A 20,768-nucleotide genomic window follows, 5' to 3' on the forward strand; every position below is an offset into this window, starting at 1 on the left:
GACTGATGTACAGCATTATTGTAGGCATATTCTGCAAAAGGCAACAGTTCCACCCAGTCATCTTGGTGGTAATTGACATAACAACGCAAATAGCATTCAAATAGCATTGACACATTCGGTTTGACCATCCGTTTGGGGATGGTATGCACTAGACAACCCCTGCTCCACCCCCACCAATTTGAGAAAAGCTTTCCAAAACTTAGCAACGAAACTACTTCCGCGGTCGCAGATTATCTTGCGCGGAAACGAATGTAGTCTAAAGACATGTGACACGAAGAGGCGGGCCAATTTCTGAGCAGAGGGGATCCCTGCACATGGAACCAAATGTATTTGCTTAGAAAATAAGTCAGTGATAACCCATAACACAGTTTTTCCCCTGCTGAGAGGGAGATCCGTCATAAAATCCATAGCAATCACTTCCCAGGGTTTGCTGGGTATTTTAAGTGGTTGCAGTAGTCCTGGGGGCTTGCCTTGAGATCGTTTGACTGTGGCGCAAACAGGACAGCTGCGAATAAAAGAGTCAATGTCAGAACGCATTCCCCCCCACCAAAATTGTCTGCGCAACAGGTGAAGGGTCTTTAGGAACCCAAAGTGTCCAGCTGTTTTTACTCCATGAGCCAAGTGTAAGACGTCTTTTCGGAGCGCTTTGGGCATATACAATTTCGAGTCTTTGTACCAAGAGCCTCCTTGTTCGATTACACCAGGAGGCAGGGTTTGATCAGAGCGTTCCATAAGGCATTGTTCCCGAAGGGAGTTTAAGAAAGATTCGGAGACGGGAACCCCCCCTTGTTTACGGTGGCAGTAGGAGCAGTTAGGGGGGTTGACGAGGGGGAAGCGCTTACGTGCGGTGGTGAGCAGACTGCAGGCGGCTGGGCGGCCGATTGGGTTGGAGGAGCTGGAGCGCCGGCCGTGTGTTTCCGTTGTGGGGGCAGCTAGGCGGCCGGTAGGGCTGGAGGAGCTTGCGCGCCGGCTACTGTGTGCTTCCGCTGGGGCAGCGTCTGGGATCGAGTTTGTACAGCCAGTACGGGCAGGGCTTCTCTTTGCGCGGGCGTAAATAAAGAGTCTGTTGGCCGATCGAGTTCCGCCGGGTATTGAGGCAACCGGGAGAGAGCATCTGCGAGAACGTTTTGTTTTCCTGGGACATGCTTCAGGACAAAACGAAACTGAGCAAAGAATTCCGCCCAACGTTGTTGTTTCGTGGATAACTTATGGGTTCCTGTGAGGGCGGCTAGATTCTTGTGATCGGTCCAAACTTCGAAGCGGACTTTAGACCCTTCCAGGAATTGTCGCCATAGAGTAAGTGCATGGTGAACGGCTGAGGCTTCTTTCTCCCAAATGGGCCAGTTCAATTGGGAGTGCGCAAATTTCTTTGAGAAGTAAGCGCAGGGGTGAAGGAGACCATCTGGTCCTCTTAGGAGCAGGGCCCCTCCCATAGCTACGTCGGAGGCATCGACTTGTACAATGAACATTCAATTTGGGTCTGGGTGCCGTAGCACAGGTTCCGACGTGAAAAGGCGTTTGAGGGCTACAAAGGCGGTCTGGCATTGATCAGTCCACAGTATCTTAGCGGAGGGTAATGTAGCAGAGCTTCCTTTACCCTTGGTTTTCAGAAGGTCGGTGATGGGCAGCGCTATTTGGACGAAGTTAGGGATAAATCCGCGGTAGAAATTAGCAAAGCCCAGAAACTGTTGTACTTGCTTGCGGTTGGAGGGAGGAGTCCAATCGAGGACGGATTGGACCTTGGCCGGGTCCATGCTAAGGCCATGGTGGGAGATTATATATCCCAAGAAAGTTATTTTGCTCTGGTGAAATTCGCATTTAGCCAGCTTTGCAAAGAGTTGGTGATTGCGCAGGCGGTGCAGAACTTCTCGGACCAAAGTGACGTGCTCGTCCATGGTTTTTGAATAAATAAGAATGTCATCCAAATAAACTACCACCCCGCGGTACAGTAAATCATGGAGGATTTCGTTGATGAGTTGCATGAAGACCCCCGGGGCACCTTTTAACCCGAAGGGCATCACAAGGAATTCAAACATTCCAAAACAGCTAGAGAAGGCAGTGAGGGGTTCGTCCCCCTCGCAGATACGGACGCGGTAGTAGGCTTCTACTAGGTCCAATTTGGAGAATATACGTCCCTCTTGTAGTTGTCCCAAAATATCTGAAATTAGCGGTATAGGATAGGCGTTGGCTTGAGTAACTGCATTGAGTTTTCGGAAGTCAATGCAGAGGCGTAGGTCGCCCTCCTTTTTTCGGACGAAAAACACGGGGGCTGAGTTGGGAGCATTCGATGGGCGAATGAACCCTCTGGCAAGGTTTTTGTCCAAAAAGTCCCGTAGTACAGTGCGCTCGGAAGTGCTCATAGGGTAAATCTTACTCTTGGTTAATGTGCAGTTCTTCACCACCTCAATTGCACAGTCAGTGACCAGTAAAGCCATCTGCTTGGAATCTGATTGTCTCTGTGGTGATTTCTGGTTCGATGGGTCAAGAGCTTACATTATGACAGCTATGGATTGTCTTGCCCGTTATTTGGAAATATAAGGCAGAGAAACGGTGGGAGATTACAAAGCATAAACAGAGCATTATTTCCCAGGAGTGGCATTCCCAGGCTTTGGTATGTGTAACCGTCCTTGAAGTCTGGACGGTTCAGCAGAGAAACGAAAGGAAACATCTAAACCGAGATAACAGCCTGACACCTCTGAAATATCAGGGACAGCTTGTTAGTACTATAATTTAAAAAATTCTATTTAGGGGACAGCAGTCTCCAGCATGCACCATTTGAAGGTTTCAGATATTTCCCTAAGGGGAGAAGACAGGGAATGTTTTGATGACAGTAAGGGAGAACACACAATAAAAGGGAGGAGAAGTGGAACAAGGCTTGACAAAATAGCTGGCAAACCTCTCATCTACACTCTTATCTATTCCATAAAGTCCAGCTTAGAAAAAAGCCATTCAACTGCCTTGATTTGGAAGCAGGCATCTCTCAGTAGTCAAGTTCTCAAATGTGTCACTGTTTCAGAAGATAGTTTTTCCCAGTTGTAACTAACTGCCAAACAAACTGCTTGGCAGTTTGGGGTTTGAGGTCTAAAACATGCCCTTCAAAAAGCAGTATTACAATGAAGAAGCTGTTCTTATGTGGAATAGCATATTTTGTGTTATCTAATATTTAATTAAATGTCTCGGCATCATCTGAAAACACAGAGTAAAACGTTACAAGTGGTGATGGAAATAGGAATCTGAAAAGTTCTTTATTCCAAAGGCAATAAATAAATAAATCTGAATTTAGCTTTGGGCATTACCAACTTAGGGTACAGTGTGTTTATTAAATTTCTAGCCTGTTCACAATAGGCAACAGTACTAAAATCAAAATTCAATAGCAACTACTAAAATACAGTACTTTAAAAATTACCCAATATCTATGTAGCCTTAGTTTTTAAAAGTGAAGCACAAATTAGAATGCCTTTCAGCACTTTAAATGTGAAGGCTTAGGTTTGTCAGATTATGTATCATTTTGGACAAATAAGATTGATGTGAAGTTCTAATGAAGATTTTTACGAAACGGGATCAGGAGCCAGCAACCCGTCTAGTACTGAAGAGATTATTTATAGCTAGTTTTCTACCGATACTGAAGAGATGTTTTATAACTTTATTTATTAACCCCTACAGGGTTGCCACAAGTCAGCTATGACTTGACAGCACTTTCCACCACCACCACCACCAATGGGGTTAAAGTGTCTTTCCTCCCTTTGGCATATTAAGACAGATGAGAACTTTGGATGCATTTGTCACATGTGTCATCTAGTGTAATCATGATTTGGTCCTGCATTCATTAAAGACCCTTACCATTCAGGAGCCACCAGAGTAATGGGAAGAACCCAGGATTTTCGCTGATATACTTCAAGCCTTTCACGTTGATACTTACATTGTATAAGGACATCATCATCAACCTGGAATAAAAAAGGTGTTTAAAGGGAGAAGTGCAGTTTTGCATCACACTACATATTCTGTGTCCAGCAATAAACAAAAAACTCAAAAAACAAAGACACAGTTTCTTCTACTGGACACACCTACCTAAATTATTATATCCCTTCTTGCTCCTTTTTGTTAATTTCAAGCTACAGGTGCACATTATTCTACTAATGCAGTAACAAAAAGGTGACAGCAGTTCCGTGCCACCATACTCATGAGCATGGCCTTAAATGAACACACAACACTTTCAGTGAAATCCTCTTAACTGGGAGTCCCCAGTGGACAGACTGTACATCCTGATTAAAGCTACCTGTCCTGACAAACAGAAAAGGGCACTTAAAAAAATTAGCCAGAGGCTTAATTTAAAACCCTGTCACACAAATACAACTCCCTAGACAATTTTATTCTCTCACTTCATTCATTCTCTTTATACGCCCAAAGCCTTTGCTTAGTTTTTTGTTTTAAAAAAACAGTTTATCTGACTGCCCTACATCTTTAAAAATTCACTCAGCACCACTTAATTGCCTGGATCCAGATGATCACTTCATCAACAATGTCCTTTCTCAACTACAGTAATGGTCAGCCATAAAATGGCTATAAAATAGGCGCCTTATTTTTAATGCTTCATTGGAAATAATGCTACTCAAGACCTCTGTTGCATCAGACCCTAAAACATCCTAATTAAATCATGCCATTATGAACTAGGGAGGCCTGGCCACACAGGTGGTGAGCCTTTATTAGGGCTGTACCGCTTGAGACTGCAGATAGGGCTTAATATAATTGAATGCCACTCCATACACACCCTCCCCTCCCTGAAATCTCTGCACACTAGATGTCAAGAGAGAAGTGTTCTAGGCTAGCATACTGTTCTCCCTGACAAGACTTTCTTACAGAAAGAACTGGAGGGCATTCAGTCATGTGAGCCCCTACACAGTCTGAAGCGATACAGCCCAATTACAGGCTCATTATCTCAGTGAGATGAAGGCTTCCTTATAAAAAAAGCAGTAATTGTTTTCCAGTGCCATCCTATGCAGAGTTACACCCTTCCAAAACTACTGACTTCAAGGGGCTTAGAAGGGTGTAACTTTGCTTAGGATGGTGCTCCTAGTATTGGATTCTAAAAGCCATGATCAGTTATGAATTAGCACAGTGACTTTCCACTATCAGAAAAAATGAACGGAGGAATCTTAGTTCTGCACTTCCTCCTTTGCAAAGCCAAAGAACAAACTGTTGCACATAAGGCCGCACAGCACACACGGCCACATTTCCATGTTGCTGCAGGTAAATCCAATGTAACTGGAAGGAAACTGGAAGCCTCAATGATTGATAGGCGGCTGCTTTATTTAATACGTATGCTACACGAAGGGACTTCACTAAGAGTGCGATGTAATCCTCAGGGCCATCTCTCTAATGCGGTCAGAACGGAGAAAGGTGTCAAACAGGGGTGCATACTGGCCCCACTTTTATTCAACTGCTACATTAATGATATGGTACCACAGCTTCGTAATATGAATTTTCATCCCCCCAAACTGGCAGGGAAGCATATTCCAGTGCTGCTGTATGCTGACGATGCAGCAATCCTATCAAGAACACCAATAGGACTTAGAAGAGCCATGGATGCAGTAGTAACATATTGTAAGGAGGGCAATCTACAACTTAACTACCAAAAAACTAAAATTATGGCATTTGCCAGGAGACCCAAACTATTATCATGGAACATTGAGGGCCACAATATAGAACAGGTCAATTGCTTTAAATATCTGGGAGTAATCTTCATTGAGGACCACAATATAGAACAGGTCAACTGCTTTAAATATCTGGGAGTAATCTGGGAAAAGAGGAAGACCCAACAAGAGGTGGATTGACTCAATTAAGGAAGCCACAGCCTTCAATTTGCAAGATCTGAGCAAGGCTGTCAAAGATAGGACCTTTTGGAGAACTTTCATTCATAGGGTCGCCATGAGTCAGAAGCGACTTGAGGGCACTTATCACACACAATCTTCCATTCCTTTGGAAGTAGAAAAGCCCATGGTGACTATGCGGCTGGGAACGCACAAAGAAGCGCAGCTGCCATATTAAAATATCTTAGGACCAAAGGTGGCCACTACATCCCGGCTGCCCTCAAATTGTTTGAAGCCAAGTCGATTGCACAGCTTCTCTATGGTACACAACTAGGACCTTGTGTCAATATATCATCACTAGAATGTGTGCAATCCAAGTTCCTGAGATCAGCCTTGCAAGTCCCAAAATATGTTTCTAATGCTACTTTACGCCTTGAAACAGGCTTCACACGAGTTGAGGCCAAAGTATTGATGGCCGCAATTAACATCTGGCTTAAGCTATCCCGCCAACCACAAGGCCTTGCTCCCTTAATTATAAAGGATGACTTTCAATTATCATGGAAACGAGCGGTGACGGACAAAATGTCAACATTAGGCTTTACACCACAGTTACTAACTCACATGGGCTATGATCAGGCTAAGGCAACAATTAAACAACGTATAATTGACACAGAGCGTCAAACAGATCTAGCCAAAACATCAAATTTCATTATTAGCGAATCCTGCAGGTATTGAGGAGAGAAAATGCCCCTGTGGTTCTGGATACATAGAAACCTTTGAACATGTTCTTCTCCTCTGCCAATATTATACAGCTATCAGAGAAAGGTTCATCCTACCATTAATTCATAAATTTTCCGGCCATATGGGACAATTACATATTCCATCTCTGCTACAAGATGTAAACTCTGATATAACGCATTCAGTTGCTAGATTCTGTGCCGCTGCAATTGATTTACGACGGAGGAGGGTCTGTGCTACTCAGAAGCCTTGAAAATGAAGGGATACAGTTTAATTATATGTGCTCCCCTTTCTTGCCAAGTGGTTTATCTATATTAACAAATGAACCAGCATGTTTTATTCAGATGTGTATTTCAGACGCATGTAAATTGGTATCTTACCTGTTTTACTTGTGCTGATCATCGACCATAATAAAGAATTGTATTGTATTGTATAATGTAATTGGAAAGCACGGTCTGCATTTTTACAGTGGGACTGCAGAGCTGTCGACTTTTTTTTTTTTTTACTGTTCATGTGCTTTTAACAGCCACGCCCACCCCTCTGTATTAAGTGAAACTCTTCCTGGCATGGAGATAACCAGAAATATTTCAAACTGCTACATTTCTGAATCTCAAGCTGCTTTTACACCAAAGGACCCGGTAAAACATCCTGGTCTTTCAAACAACTCCTGGGCCGGAAAAAATTAGGCAGAAATTTTAATATAATATTCAACTGTAAAACAAGCTTTCATTACAAGGCAATAAAGAAGTACTGGGATTTAAATGAATATAAAAAAAATTTCCGTAGGTTGGTACAGGTTTTCAGTTTGCAATACTAGATACAAACTTCAGTCGGCTGTCCACTAAACCTTAATAAAAGATTAAGCCAATGGAGCTATATCCCTCCTTTCCCTACACCATGACCAGTACACCATTGAGTAATCATAACTAACCTCATTATGCTTGGGATTAGGGAGATCATCTTCCAGATTTCGGGAGGGGGGTAAGGGGATAGGGTCTCAGTCTGTCGTTAGTCATTTCAGAAATTCACTAATGAACTTTCTCTCAAAAAGACCAGCAATTTTTGTGTGTTTGTCCTAAATCACTAACAGTGCAGTCCTCAGCAGATTTACACCCTTCAAAACCCATTGACTTAAATGAATTTAGAAGAGTATAACTATGCTTAAAATGACCACTGTAAACTTCCTACCCAGGTTAAAGCTTCAGGATGGATCCATGCTTCCCAAGGAGGCTGACACCTAGAACTGGTGGTGGAATTTTCAGCATTAAGCTCCTTTGGTTCCAACGTACGTTTTTTACATGTGGACTCCTCAGCATGTATGTGAGTGCCAGATGAATGCTCAAGCACAGACAGGCAGGGAGTCATTATTCAGAGAAGGCTTATTGCCACTGCCAACCTAGCTCCACAATCACTTTCTCCAAGGCAAGGGGATCAGTGCAATCATCAAAAATCTTCCCACCTAGGCAAGCTGCCCCTCATAAACAGTCTGTTCAGCCTTCACCTGTCCCAGCTTACTTCCCTAAGGAGGACTGGGTGAAAGGTAGAATCATTCTTTTGAGTTGCTTTGTCATCAAATCCTTCCTCTGGCTCAATCAGGATCTTAAGCAAGAAACCCACTGCCTCCTGAGGCTGGACAAACAATTTATCAACTGGTACCCAACTTTTGGTATGAAATTATATTCAAGACTCACAATATATTCAGGTATTTGTATATATGAATATCAATTCGATAGTAACAAAGGTACATATTAAATTATATTCAAGACTCACTATATGTAACATCCCCAAAAGTTGGGGAGCAGTTGATAAATTGTTTGTCTTGCACATTTAGCACCTAAATCCCCCCATTATTATCATCCTGAGGCTGGAAGCAGATTGGCCTGGCAAGAAAGAGCCTGTTTGGCAGAAAACAATCAATCTTAATACTGCCCTCTGTCATCTCAGACTTTCTAGCAGTCCCTGCTTATCTTTTGTTTCTGAGAATGAGGGTGTCCCGCATGGGGGGAGTCTTGTCTGATTCCATTCCAAAGACAGGAGGCAGCCTGAGGTGTGACTGACTTTGCAGGTTCTTCTCCCCTCTGCCTGACCACTGGTCCATTCTGAGCTGGAGATCAGTCTGGATAACCAAACCAAATATACCATGTAACACTGTGGGCTTGCATGGCTTTTATTTTTGGGCATTGTCTTGGATAGTCTCTCCTGCCATGAGGGGCCTCTGCTTTCAGCTCATGCTGATAGAGCTGCCCCTGCATTTTATATAATACAATTAACAGATTGTACTAAAAATAAGAAAACCACAATCTGAATTATTTCAACACCATTAAAACATTTTTTTTTAAACTTAGAATGATACAGCTAAAATTATCAATTTAAAAATGGAAACAATCTGATCAACCTGTATTCATCATTACACTTAGTGTTTGGAATGTGACAAACTATAAAATTAATCTAAAACACATAGCAAAAGCAAGACAAGCCGTTTTTAAAGAAAAGCCCTATATTTATATCTTTCTGAAATGTTGTCCTTTCTGAAACATTATATCCAGTGTTTGAAGTTCATATACTGAGTATGTAAATTGTTAATGTGAGTAATAACAATAAAATCAGTAAAGATTACGGTGATTCCAATAGTATACACAATAAAAACAACTGCTCCCAACATAGGAGCATTACTACATTTTAGGAATTAAACTTCCTCTTCCCTAATTACCAGTTTTGAATCTGGATAGTAAAAACAGGGTTTTATCCTGGTGTTAAAGAAACTAATCCTGAGTTTACAGATTTAGTGCAAAACACGAACAATTCAGCTTCCTTTTATATACATTTTAGAGAGATCCTGGAATATTTATTCAAATCATAAAAAGTCACCCCCATGCCATTATTTTTACAATGACCTACTCTTGTCAAACCACTTCTTACTGTTTACATAGCTCTTTGAAAATATACACACTGGATAAGTGCTATGCTCAGTCAGCTATTTTCAAAAGCCTCCAGAACTGTTTCATAACCAATTGCTTTGCTAATTTGTACACTTGCTATTGACCTAAGAAAACTTTCAGTTTTTAAACATATTTCTTTTTCTATCCTTGTAACTGATGGTCAAAAAGTTAATCTTAACGCCCTTTGAATTTACCTTATTAAAATTATGGGCTCAGAAGAATTTTAAACTTCTGCTGAAAGATCAAAACAAAGTTATCTTATGTCCTTGTTATTTAGTAATGTTACCATAGACGTCTTTTACAATACATTCCTAAGAGGTCCACTCGGAATCCTGCTTAAGTATTTTAAGTGAGTATTATTCCCAGGAAAGTGTTTTTAGGTTTGCACTTCATTTTTATATGTTCCCCATATCCAAACTTTTAAGTGAGCTTTCCTGATAGGAAGGCTCCATAAGATTCAGAGAAGCCAAAATACCTCCTTTACCAGACATGACAGAATAGGATGAAATGTTTCCATTCTGAAATGCTTTTTTGTAGAAATTTTCTTACTCCTTTTAGGTTCAGTATCACACCACACCCCCACCCTCTCCTGGATAGCCCAGGCTAGCCTGACCTTGTCAAATTTCAAAAGTTAAGCAGGGTCGGCCCTGGTTAGTACTTGGATGGGAGACCACCAAGGAATACTAGGGTCACTATGGAGAGGAAGGCAATGGCAAACCACCTCTGTTAGTCTCTTGCCTTGAAAACCCGACTGTATTGCCATAAGTTGGCTGCGAATGATGGCACTTTACACACAGAAACTCAATTTCCCCATGCCTTTTGGGAAGAATGGAACATACACTACAATTTTTACTACTAAGATTCCAAGATTGCAACTGGGATCCTGTGATATCTCTATTGATTCTGGGGAACTAAGAGAATGAATATTTCCCTTCATTGTGAATATGAACCCAGGTCATACCTTCCTCATTGATGTTCACTAGTCTAAAGACTGCCCTGAGTGAGGCCAGGGTCGTCCTGTTTTCTGCAAGGAAGACTAACGCCCGTTTTGGAGAAAGACTTGGGCCTGTTTCCACTGGGTTTAAAATACTTGAATCTTTTGAAAGCAGACTATTTATTAACACAATGAATAATCTTTAGTTTATGCTCCTCCTCCTTAGCAGAATCAGAACTTTCTTTATATCTTTACCCTCTGTCAGGACTGGGTCCTGCTGTCCTTCAAGACTCTTACCTGGGTGCATAGTCTCTGCTGAGCTGGCTTTAGACTGAAGGTCAGTTTCTCAATGAAGAAACTTCATTGTGAGCCATTTGTATTAAGTATTTAATTGAAGTAGAAGTAGGGCAGGTTTTACTACACATTGTATGTTGTTTTATCGTATATGATTTTATTGTTTAGTATTGATGTCGTTAGCCGCCCTGAGCCTGGCCTCGGCTGGGGATTGAGGGCGAGTTATAAATCAAACAAACAAATAATAAAGTATGATGACATTGGAACACCTGGGGACCTGAAAGTCATTGCCAAGACCCTGAGGGTAAAACTGGCCTGGAAAGAGGCTATGCTATATAGCCCTTTAAACTTGTTTAAGCCTTTAAAAGAAATTATGCTAAGGTTGAGCTACAAACTTGTGACAAATGTGATGAAAAACACTTTGAAAAAAAAGACGATGTCAGAGGAAGACTCAAAGCTTACATGAAGAGCCATCTCATCACAGTTAATCATTCTGATCACCACCACCTCCTATTCTACCTCGTATTCTACTGGAATGATCACAGATGATGTAATGACTACCACAGAGGCCTCTGTCTTGGGCACCTGAAGACTGATCATTCCATCCTCAACCAAGGAATAAAATCACATGAAAATGAGACAGCAAAGAAAAGGAATGACATTTCAAAGAAAGATTGTTCTAGTGCCTGTCAGTGTATCCTAGAGGAAAGGTTCTGACCTGGACAGCAGGTCAAAGATGTTACCTGCAGGGAATGTTTTGTTCTGTGCTGACAACAGCACCTTCATCAGACCATTCCTACTCCCTCTCTGGCCTCTGCATCTTTTCAGTATCTGCCCTGAATGCTTTGGGCAGTCCTTATGGTATAAAGGATTTAAGGCTGGGAAGAAAGAGCTAATATGGTAGCTCTTTCTTATTTTTGACAGCCTTTTTGCATGGCAGTAGAGATGGTGGGAGCAGGTTGAATTTCCATTTGACTCATCTCTGTTGTCTTGTATTGTGTGGACTCTCTGGTTTTGGGCCATGGTTTACTTGAATGCCTCAAATGCAATGTTTCTACTCCTATCCTAGCAGAGAAAGACAGGGAGCAGGATGAATTTATGGTAGGGGTATACTGACTCGTAACTTTCAGATTGGTGCCACCTTCTGTCCTCAACAGGAAGAAGCAATTTTGGCTCCTCTCTTTTCATCGAAAGTTGATGTCCTTGTGGGGTTAAAGCCAGGTTTCCAAATAGCAAACGAACCCTCCAGTACAACCTGCTGGGCCTCAGGGTTTCCCAGTCCCTCTGTAGCCTTTTCTTCCTTATACCATGAGAAATTGCTCAGCAAACCCTCAAGGGCAGGGGTTGGAACAGGCTCTTTTAGAAGATCACCTATGCAGCTGCTTCTGGTCCCAAGTTCTATTTGGCTCTCCCTCAGATGATAAATCTCTGATAAGGCTTAGAAAGATCTGCATTTCCCTGGGCTTTGCTTCTTCTGTCATTGTTTTTTCTTTCTTTCTCTCTCAGAAAAAATCCATCTGCCTTAACAGTGGGAAGGTGCAGAAGGAATGAAAGGTATATTGGCTCTCAGAGACAGCCATAACAAGCTTGCCTTTTTGGAGACAGGAGAGCAACTGGGAAAAGCTTTACCACCACTGTCCAGACTTTCTAATTTGTTCATGCTTATCCAATTTCTGGGAGGGGTCTTAATTATTACTCTACTATCCATCCATCTGGAGTTCAGGGTGACATATATGGTTCTTTTCCACTTTATTCCAATACACAATGTTCTCCTGCCTTCAGAGGGAGAATGTGAATGCCTAGTATTCATTACCAAGGCAAAATTATATAAAACTTCTTACAATAAAAAATACTACCCCTGGACATGGTCTCACAGTCTGTTTACCAACACAACTGTCAAAACAGATTTTAAATAATGTAGAAAGATATGTCTGTGTCTTCTCTTTTTCCCCAGCTGTTTGTTCTGCAAAAAAAACCTGAGGAGCTGATTGTGGTGAATTCAGAAAAGCAGTGTGGAAAAGGAATGCTGAAAAAGAGTTTAAACGTTTTGTTATAAGATGTCCAAAGAGCAAATCTCAAATCTGAAATAGGCTGTACACAGCCACCCAGGCACACAGTCTAGGATTGGCCCCCTATGGTACCTCCTCCAGTCATCAACTGCTTGCTCATTCTCTGTGCTCCAAAATGGTATTCCTATTTTTAAGATGTCTAAACATTTCCATTAGGTATCTAATTTTAGTTTTATCTTTAAACAAAATGTTCTGTTAGCCAAGAAAATACAGATTTATGACAGGTGCTTTTTCTGCCTACCAATGCTAGTTCAGTATTTTACAAAGCCTCTGGCACCCTCTGCTGACCATCCTTTGTAACAAACGATAAAGATGAACAAAACGTATTATTTTCAACAGCAAGCAAAAGAAAGCATGATTTTTTAGTAAAGAATTAGTTGGATCCTATCCTTCCACAACCAGAGGAGAAATCATGGAAGGGATATTTGCCACCTCCTGGTTCCCAGTCCAGTTCTTTATTCCCCATAAATTTCACACCTGAAGGTCAGACCACCCTCAGAACAGTGTAGAATGCAGTGTGGAAGTTACAAGAAGAGGGAATTGGCTGAAGTTTTCATCCCCCTTACAAGTTTTTGCTCCTTTCAGAGCACCTGTGCTAGAGCACTGGAGAACAGAGCAATTTCTGCCAATTCCCCCTTTCTTGCTGCATCACTGACATAGCCCCCAGTGCTGTTTCAATGAACAGCTTTTGTGGACAGCACTGGGGGGCAGGGGGGCTGCAAGAATCCCTTCTGTGAAGGACCCCCCCATCTGCTGAAGGGTTGGATTCAACACCATATTTATAATTATAAACTAAACCCTTAGTCATCCTGCAGATGCACACCAGGCCAAACATTTCTGTTTACTCAGGCTTTTAATTAAGGGGCTGATATTTGACCATCATTTTAATAGGTCGTTTTAGTCTGGAAAATGGTATTCATTTTAAGCTGCTTAGTTATCTATGTTTTTATGCTCTGGCTGGTTGTTTTATGTTGGTTTCTAATTAGAATTTTTAATGTTTTATATTTTTATTATGTTTTATTTTGCAAAGCTCCTTGGGCAGTTTCCCTGGAGAGGCAACGTAAAAATTCTCTAACTACATAAATATATGTTCTGTCCACAACTGGCATGTTGCTTACATGCACACATCACAGAATGATGTAATTATCTTATTCAGGCAATGATGGAAATGGCCATCACAGCTCCTACGGTGAAAGCTGATGCCTTGTGAGTCCTAGGCAGGATAAGCTTGTTCTTACAATATGTTGCATCTCTTAAAGAATCAAATAAACTCTAATGCTCATCTAAGAAAAAGACGCACATCCAAAGTAAATTTTGTGAGCAATGGAAGAACAGTCCTCCTTGATCTCCTCCTGGAAAAATGGGGGGAAAGTCTTAACCCTTTAGGGAACACTTCCCTGGCCTCTTTAAGTGTTTTCTGAGTGCCAGGTTGAGAGATGTCCTCTGGGAGATCTGGTTATTCTCATTGCTTTAGTAATTAAGTGGAGACGACCATCCTGAGAAACAGACATCTGGGCTGATCTCGTATTAGCTCTTCTCCCTCATCAGATAGCTTCCTCTCCTTTCTGCCTATGAAATATGCTGAATTCCCTTATTCAAGTAATGAGTTCCTTTCATCTGATCTGGACTGAATGCGTTAGCCAGACAATGTTCAGATTTTCCAGTCACCTTGGTCTGCCAAGATGGCTCTGCTATCCCCTTCTGGCTATGCAAGGATTATGCGGCCACTGCAGTCTTTGTAGGAGATGAACTAAGTGGCATAGGGTGAGGCTTTGACCTGGCAAGATGAAGACTGGGAGGGACTGAGGCATTTGCTCCACTGGGGTCCTAGAGGCCAGCTATTGAGCCACAAATTGATGTAGCCATTCTATCACCTCCCCCCATGGGAACTGATATGGGCACTGCCTTATCCTGTGGAGAGGAAGATCATGGGGTGGGGGGCAACTTACCCTCCTTTCCTGTGGCAAAAGCAGCTGCCCAGCACCAAATTCAACCAATAGTTGGTTCTCTCTGGCACACTCTGCTAGCATTGCTGATTGACTGCCAGCAAGCCTTGGTAATGCTTTTCATCCTTGGAGTCAGAAACAAGTGCAACACAGTTTAAGGTCCTACCCTAGGCCTTGACCACTCTTCTGTGGTGAACTGTCTGGACACATAAGACCCTCCTGTGTCTGAGTCCCAGCAAAAATTTCTTTAAATTTCTCAGCTACCACCTTAACTGAGGCTCACACAGCATGGCTTGACGCAGAAGAATTTTTTAAAAACCAAACAGGATGAACAAAGCATGGGTTGAAAGGAGATAGGAGAAAAGGGAGAAGCGTGAAATGAAAGCTGACCTCAGTGTACTGTGAGGGAGAGCTTCTCAAATATCCCTGCACTCTTGGCTGAGGTATGAAAAGAACTGCCAAAGGAAGAGGTGGATGCCTCACACCAGTAGTCACAGGAAGCCGTGATTTTTCACTGCCTCCTGTCCTGATGAGAGGGCTCACTCATCAGTCAAGAATCTACTCTTCTTAGTGAGAAGAATCACCTTATGCAACTATCTGGAGTTATTTGGAAAGCACATCAGTTACTACCTTCCCTCAAACTCTAGAGCACCTTAGTTGTTTTTTTCTTTGCTGTCAAGTAACAGCTGACTTGGGCCGACCCCATAGGGATTTCAAGGCAAGAGTCTTCAGAGGAATTTTGCCATTGCCTGCCAAGACGTCACGACCCTGGTATTCCGTGGAGGTCTCCCATCCAAATACTAGCCAGGGTTGGGGCTGAGTGTGACTGGCCCAAGGTCACCCAGCAAGCTTCCATGGTGCGAGTGGGGATTTGAACCTGTATTTTATATTTTGTGTTTTGGTTTTTAAGTTTTGGTTTTAAATTGTTTTGATGATATATTTGTGTGTTGGCTTTAATGGCTTTCAAGACGAGATTCTAATTTGGATGTTTTCGTTTGTTAGCCATCTTTGTGGCCCTATGATGGCAGAAAGGTGGGATAAAAATCTTGTTAATCAATAATGAAAGTAGTGGAGGAGGGGAAATTATTTTTTCTCTGAGGCAGCTAGACAATCCAATTCAGAATTTGGGAATTGTAATGCTCACCTATTAAATTCAATGATTGTTGGCTTGGTAGTATGGACTTAGCATGACTACTTCTAATAATTATCTTTCAGCCAAGATTAGTCATCTTGTTAAGAGAGGAGTAGTTCCATTCTTTTTTATATACAATTATGATGGAGAGTTTCATGTGTCCCCCCCTCTAGGAGTCTCAGCCAGTCACTTTCAATAGGTGATTTGGAATGTTGAAGGGGGGGGAGGAGGGTTTGCCAGTTTAACATCTGGCCAACTGACAGAACTGAGGGTTATTGGATTTTGGTGGGAGAAGGGTTAAGCGGTCTGCTGGTCAGTCAGGGAGTCCATTCAGGAATGTAGGTATTTTGATGATAGGCAGGGTTTGGATGCCGTTCCTGTCAAAAACAGTAAAAGTCTTTCTGTTCCATGTTATGCTTGAATCAGTCAAACAAGATACCTGCTTTGTAACTGTTACACCTTCTCAGGCCCCAGATCTCCAGTAACTTTGGTACTGTAATACTGAGAGGGCTGAAGAAAATGAAACCAAAGCGCAGGCTAAGGACTCACCTGGAGCCCCGGTTTGCTGGCCCGCGCGGGGGTGGGTGGTGGTGGCTGGAGAGGAAGCCGGGTGGAGGCAAGGTGAGTTGGGTTGTTCCGTCCTGTGCAGTGGTGCAGCGTACCTGGCTCCCCAGGGTCTGGCCGGGTGCTTCTTGCATCTGGGGAGCCTGCTGCAGCTGCACAGCCTCCTCGGCAGGAACTTTCCCGCCCGGCAATTTGCCTCCCTATACAGGTCCCTATTCAAATGGAACAATCAGGGAGAGCTTGGGGAGGGCAGAGGGCGGCCAGTAGTCTGTAGGCCTGTGGATTTCACTTAAGTCAGCCAGCCGAATATAAACTCAGCCCTCGCTCGCCTCCATGCTTTGGCCGTCACTCGCCTCCCTGCTAATTCCCAGCTTGTCCCACCCTCCTTCCCTTTACTTGCCATTGTGAGTTATTCTGTTTCTGTTCTTCTTTCATGTCACAACTAATTGGGGTATTTGCATGGGGCCAGATCCAGTTTGGGGGGAAAGTCAGCCTGAGTGCCCCCTTTTCCCCACTCTGGGGATCCCAATAAGGGATTCTACGGGAGGCCTGGAATGGGATATGCCCAGCTCGGGGGCTATCAGGGCAGCCTCCCTCCAAGTGGCAAGGAAACCACACAGCAGGCTCCCATCCCAGTAGGTCCTGCAAACTGCCATCCCAGGCTACTCTCCTGCAGGTGGGCTGAGAGTAGGCAGGCAGGCTGGCAGGTAGGTCTGCCGATGACCGGATCCAGCCCTGTGCTACACCAATGCCCTTATGCTATAACCAATAAAAGCTGTGGCCGTTTTAACTCCAACAATTGGTCCATGTTCTTATTTGCATGCTAGGGTTGGGTTGTGGGGGTGGTTTCTGTGTAGCTGGCTCCAGCTGCTCCCCAGTTAAGTGCTGGGTCAGCAAGAAGCAACCACACCATACATCCCTCTGAGATACACCTGTTCCTTAGGAGTTTTCATCAAGCCTACTGTGTGATTCCTTCAAACCTATAACCCTCTCCTACTAGGCCAAGTGAATGCTGGGTGGCACTCTCAGTCCAAGCATTATAACGGTCTGAGAACCCTGACGGGGGTTCAAAATTTTTTTTTTACTACTGGCAGTTAGAAGTTGACAGGTAGAGTGGGAGAAGAGCCATGTAGGATCAAGGAGGATCCTGAAATAGGGAAGTTAAATCCTTCCCTGAGGGAAATGGCTCCAAGGAAAAGGGGGTGATCCCTATCAAGTGTTCAAGAAGGAAAATTGGAACCTGTGTGTATGTTCCTGCCTCCATAGACTTTAGAAATGTTATTTCAAATAAGATTAAGCCTGTTTATCTAAGGAATGACAACCAAGTGATCTCTCTCAACAGTTATAAACACCTGTCCGTAGAACAAAACAACTACATTGTGACAAACTACTGTATATAGTTATACAACGTTTCCCTCATTCCTGTTGCCTTTTTACCTGCCAAGTTTAAACCTGAAACTTCCCTGACAGTCTGACAACCATTTCCCCATAAGAGAAAATTAAAACAGTTTATGTGTTGAGAATTCATACCAGCCTCATATGTGCCATATTCAGACTTACACTAACAAAGGGTTTCTCAGTTCCTCAGCTTCCTAGGCTGGGTCAGAATACATCTATATACATTTCACATGTCTAGGGGTCGGAAAACCATCATACCTTCATTGAGGACTAGAAAGCTAAGAGATCCCACAAGCTTCAATTACAAAAATAAAAGTATAGAGGGGAAAAACAAAATAAGTTTGTCAGTTGTGAAATTCAAGTCTGGAGATGGGGTGTCGGTACAACAATCAGGTAACTCTAGCAGCTAATAACATCCCTTCCAATATCAAGTTAATTAGGCAATAAATGCTTTCTAATATTTCTCTGTTAGGAGACCATCAATGCAATCCTATGCATAGTTACATTATACTAAGCCCACTAACTTTGATGACCTTAGAAGGGTTTAACTCTGTTTAGAACTGCACTGTGTTTCATTATGAAGATGAACATTTTAACATCTGAGATAATTATGGTAAAATTTCTTATGTTTCCTTTCTATTTTACTGTAATGATTCCCCCTCTCCACTGGCTATGACTTGGTATTATTATTACTAGCATATTTTATGCGCTTTATGGGGGGTGGAGAAATATGCTGGCAAAAGATCCTAAAAAGAGTTAATACACAACTAACCCAATTGTAATTAAATACAGAGCTATAAGAAATATTAGTATTAATATCTGTCCAATATAAACAATTTTTCTCTAATAAAGCAATAAGAATAAAAGGTTAGTATGATAAAGGCTGAAAGACAGAATGTAATATAATACTGTCAAAGGCTTTCACGGTCAGAGTTCATTGGTTCTTGTAGGTTGTCCGGGCTGTGTAACCATGGTCTTGGTATTTTCTTTCCTGACGTTTTGCCCGCAGCTGTGGCAACGTTACTCCTCTGAAGATGCCTGCCACAGCTGCGGGCGAAATGTCAGGAAAGAAAATACCAAGACCACGGTTACACAGCCCGGACAACCTACAAGAACCAATAATATAATACTATTTATACAGCATTCTCCATCCTAAGTGCTTAAAATGCTATGCACACGCACTCATATATATAATATCCCATAAGAAAGGCCTGTATTATTATCACCAGTAACAAATATTTGGGAGTAAGGTAGGGTTGCCAGGTCCCTCTTAGCCACCGGCAGCAGGCTTTTAGGGCGGAGCTTTAGGACTGAGTATGGGGAGGGGAGGGACTTCAATGCCATAGAGTCCAATTGCCAAAACAGCCTAGCGCATGTAATGGCTGTAAAGCTGTCACGACAAAATGCTTCTCTTTTGCGCTAAGCTTTAAGGGATCAGGCTGTTTCTGTAAAACTGCTTCCCTTGTACAATGTAAATCCTTGACTTTGTCAATGAGCAATAAAGGTTAATTGACTGATAAATCAAAAACAGCCATTTTTTCAAGGTGAACTGATCTCTATTGGCTGGAGATCAGTCGTAATAGCAGGAGATCTCCAGCTAGTACCTGGAAGTTGGCAACCCTAGAGGAAGGACTGGAGGGAGGGAGTTTGAATTTGAGAAACAGTGGCTTGTTGAAACTGTGGATGCTATACTACTCCATCACACTATATTAGTTCTAGTAAATTAGACAGTAAGACACACTAAAAATATTCACTTATCATACACTTTCAGTTTGGTGCAGCATCCCGGCTTCAGGTCTCCTAGAAGTTGCATCATCGTGTCCAACAACACCTTATTTGAATTAACCAGAAATTCACGACCACATGCTAAAGCAGCAATGTCTAAAAAGAGAAAACAAAATAAAAGCATAACATCTACAGAGAGCCAGAGTGAGAGAATTTTGTAATCTAGCTTTAGCTTAGCAGTAGTACTGAAAATATTGTAGTTTTGGGGAACACTGTAGATTAGGTTTCTGAGGAAAAATTGATATGTTAATATTTTGCACTGTAATTTGGTAAAGCACCTCCTAACTTAGTATGAAAAGCTAAGTAGCATTCTTTAATTTGCCTTAACAATTTTTTTCAAACAGCTTCAAATTATAGAACTGATGAACTACTGATTTAGTTCTGCACACAGATAACACAGAGTCAAAGTATCTTCCTTCTCTGCATCCCTGTTCAGTTGTCTAGCTCATGCTGGATTCACAGGCTAGCAGCAATTCATCATACCCAGTGCTGGTCAGGTAACAGAATAAAGAATTTATTGCTGCTAATCTGCTGATCAGAACAATTTATGCAATGTGCTATCTAATGCATCTATGCCAGTACTCCAACGGATATTCCAAGCAATGCCTTTCACATTGCCTTGGTAATCCTGATTAGTGCACTAATGCAACTACATAAAGTGAGCAAAGGGTCCCCCTTCACTTGAGTCATCTGGTCGTTGTGAAAGCAGTTAACACTATATAGGTTGGCATTCTGTGTTTGCTTACATCTTCAGCTTCATTACACTTTGCTCTTGTTCTTTTGAATGCTTTTCCAAACTGGCATTGTTGTTACATCTGTTTCTTCCATGTCATTAATTTTGCCATGTAACCAAATTCTTATTAAACATTTATGCTCACTCCATCTGTAAATGAAGAGAATTGGGGCTAGAAGAGTTTTACAAGAGAGAGGCATGGTGCCTAAGTTGTTTTGGTTTTAGGATGCGTAGAATTTTCAAGCATAGTGACGGCTGAAAAACCAACATCCCGTAATTGTACTGCTGCTCTTCTAATCAGCAAACATGGATCTAGAAATTCATAGTCCACTTTTAGTAAGATTTTTTTTCAATTATAGGTAATTAATATCTGTGATATATAATATTTTGGGAATTCAATACCACTCTGCTCAGTTATTTTGTCAAAGT

At 42.2% G+C, this 20,768-nt stretch overlaps 1 protein-coding gene across 2 annotated transcripts in view; it reads right to left on the reverse strand.

Moving 5' to 3' along the window:
- Positions 1-20,768, reverse strand: part of HSF2BP (heat shock transcription factor 2 binding protein) — a 52,820-nt gene that overhangs the window by 13,751 nt on the left and 18,301 nt on the right. For both annotated transcript variants that reach the window (XM_056858298.1, XM_056858297.1), the window contains 2 exons: positions 19,585-19,702; positions 3,841-3,944 (listed from right to left, as the gene is read on the reverse strand). In XM_056858298.1, coding sequence (XP_056714276.1) covers positions 3,841-3,944; positions 19,585-19,702 — 222 coding nt within the window. The remainder of the gene's footprint in view (positions 1-3,840; positions 3,945-19,584; positions 19,703-20,768) is intronic.

The sequence above is a fragment of the Euleptes europaea genome, chromosome 12 (assembly GCF_029931775.1).
Source record: "Euleptes europaea isolate rEulEur1 chromosome 12, rEulEur1.hap1, whole genome shotgun sequence".
Classification (NCBI taxonomy): domain Eukaryota; kingdom Metazoa; phylum Chordata; class Lepidosauria; order Squamata; family Sphaerodactylidae; genus Euleptes; species Euleptes europaea.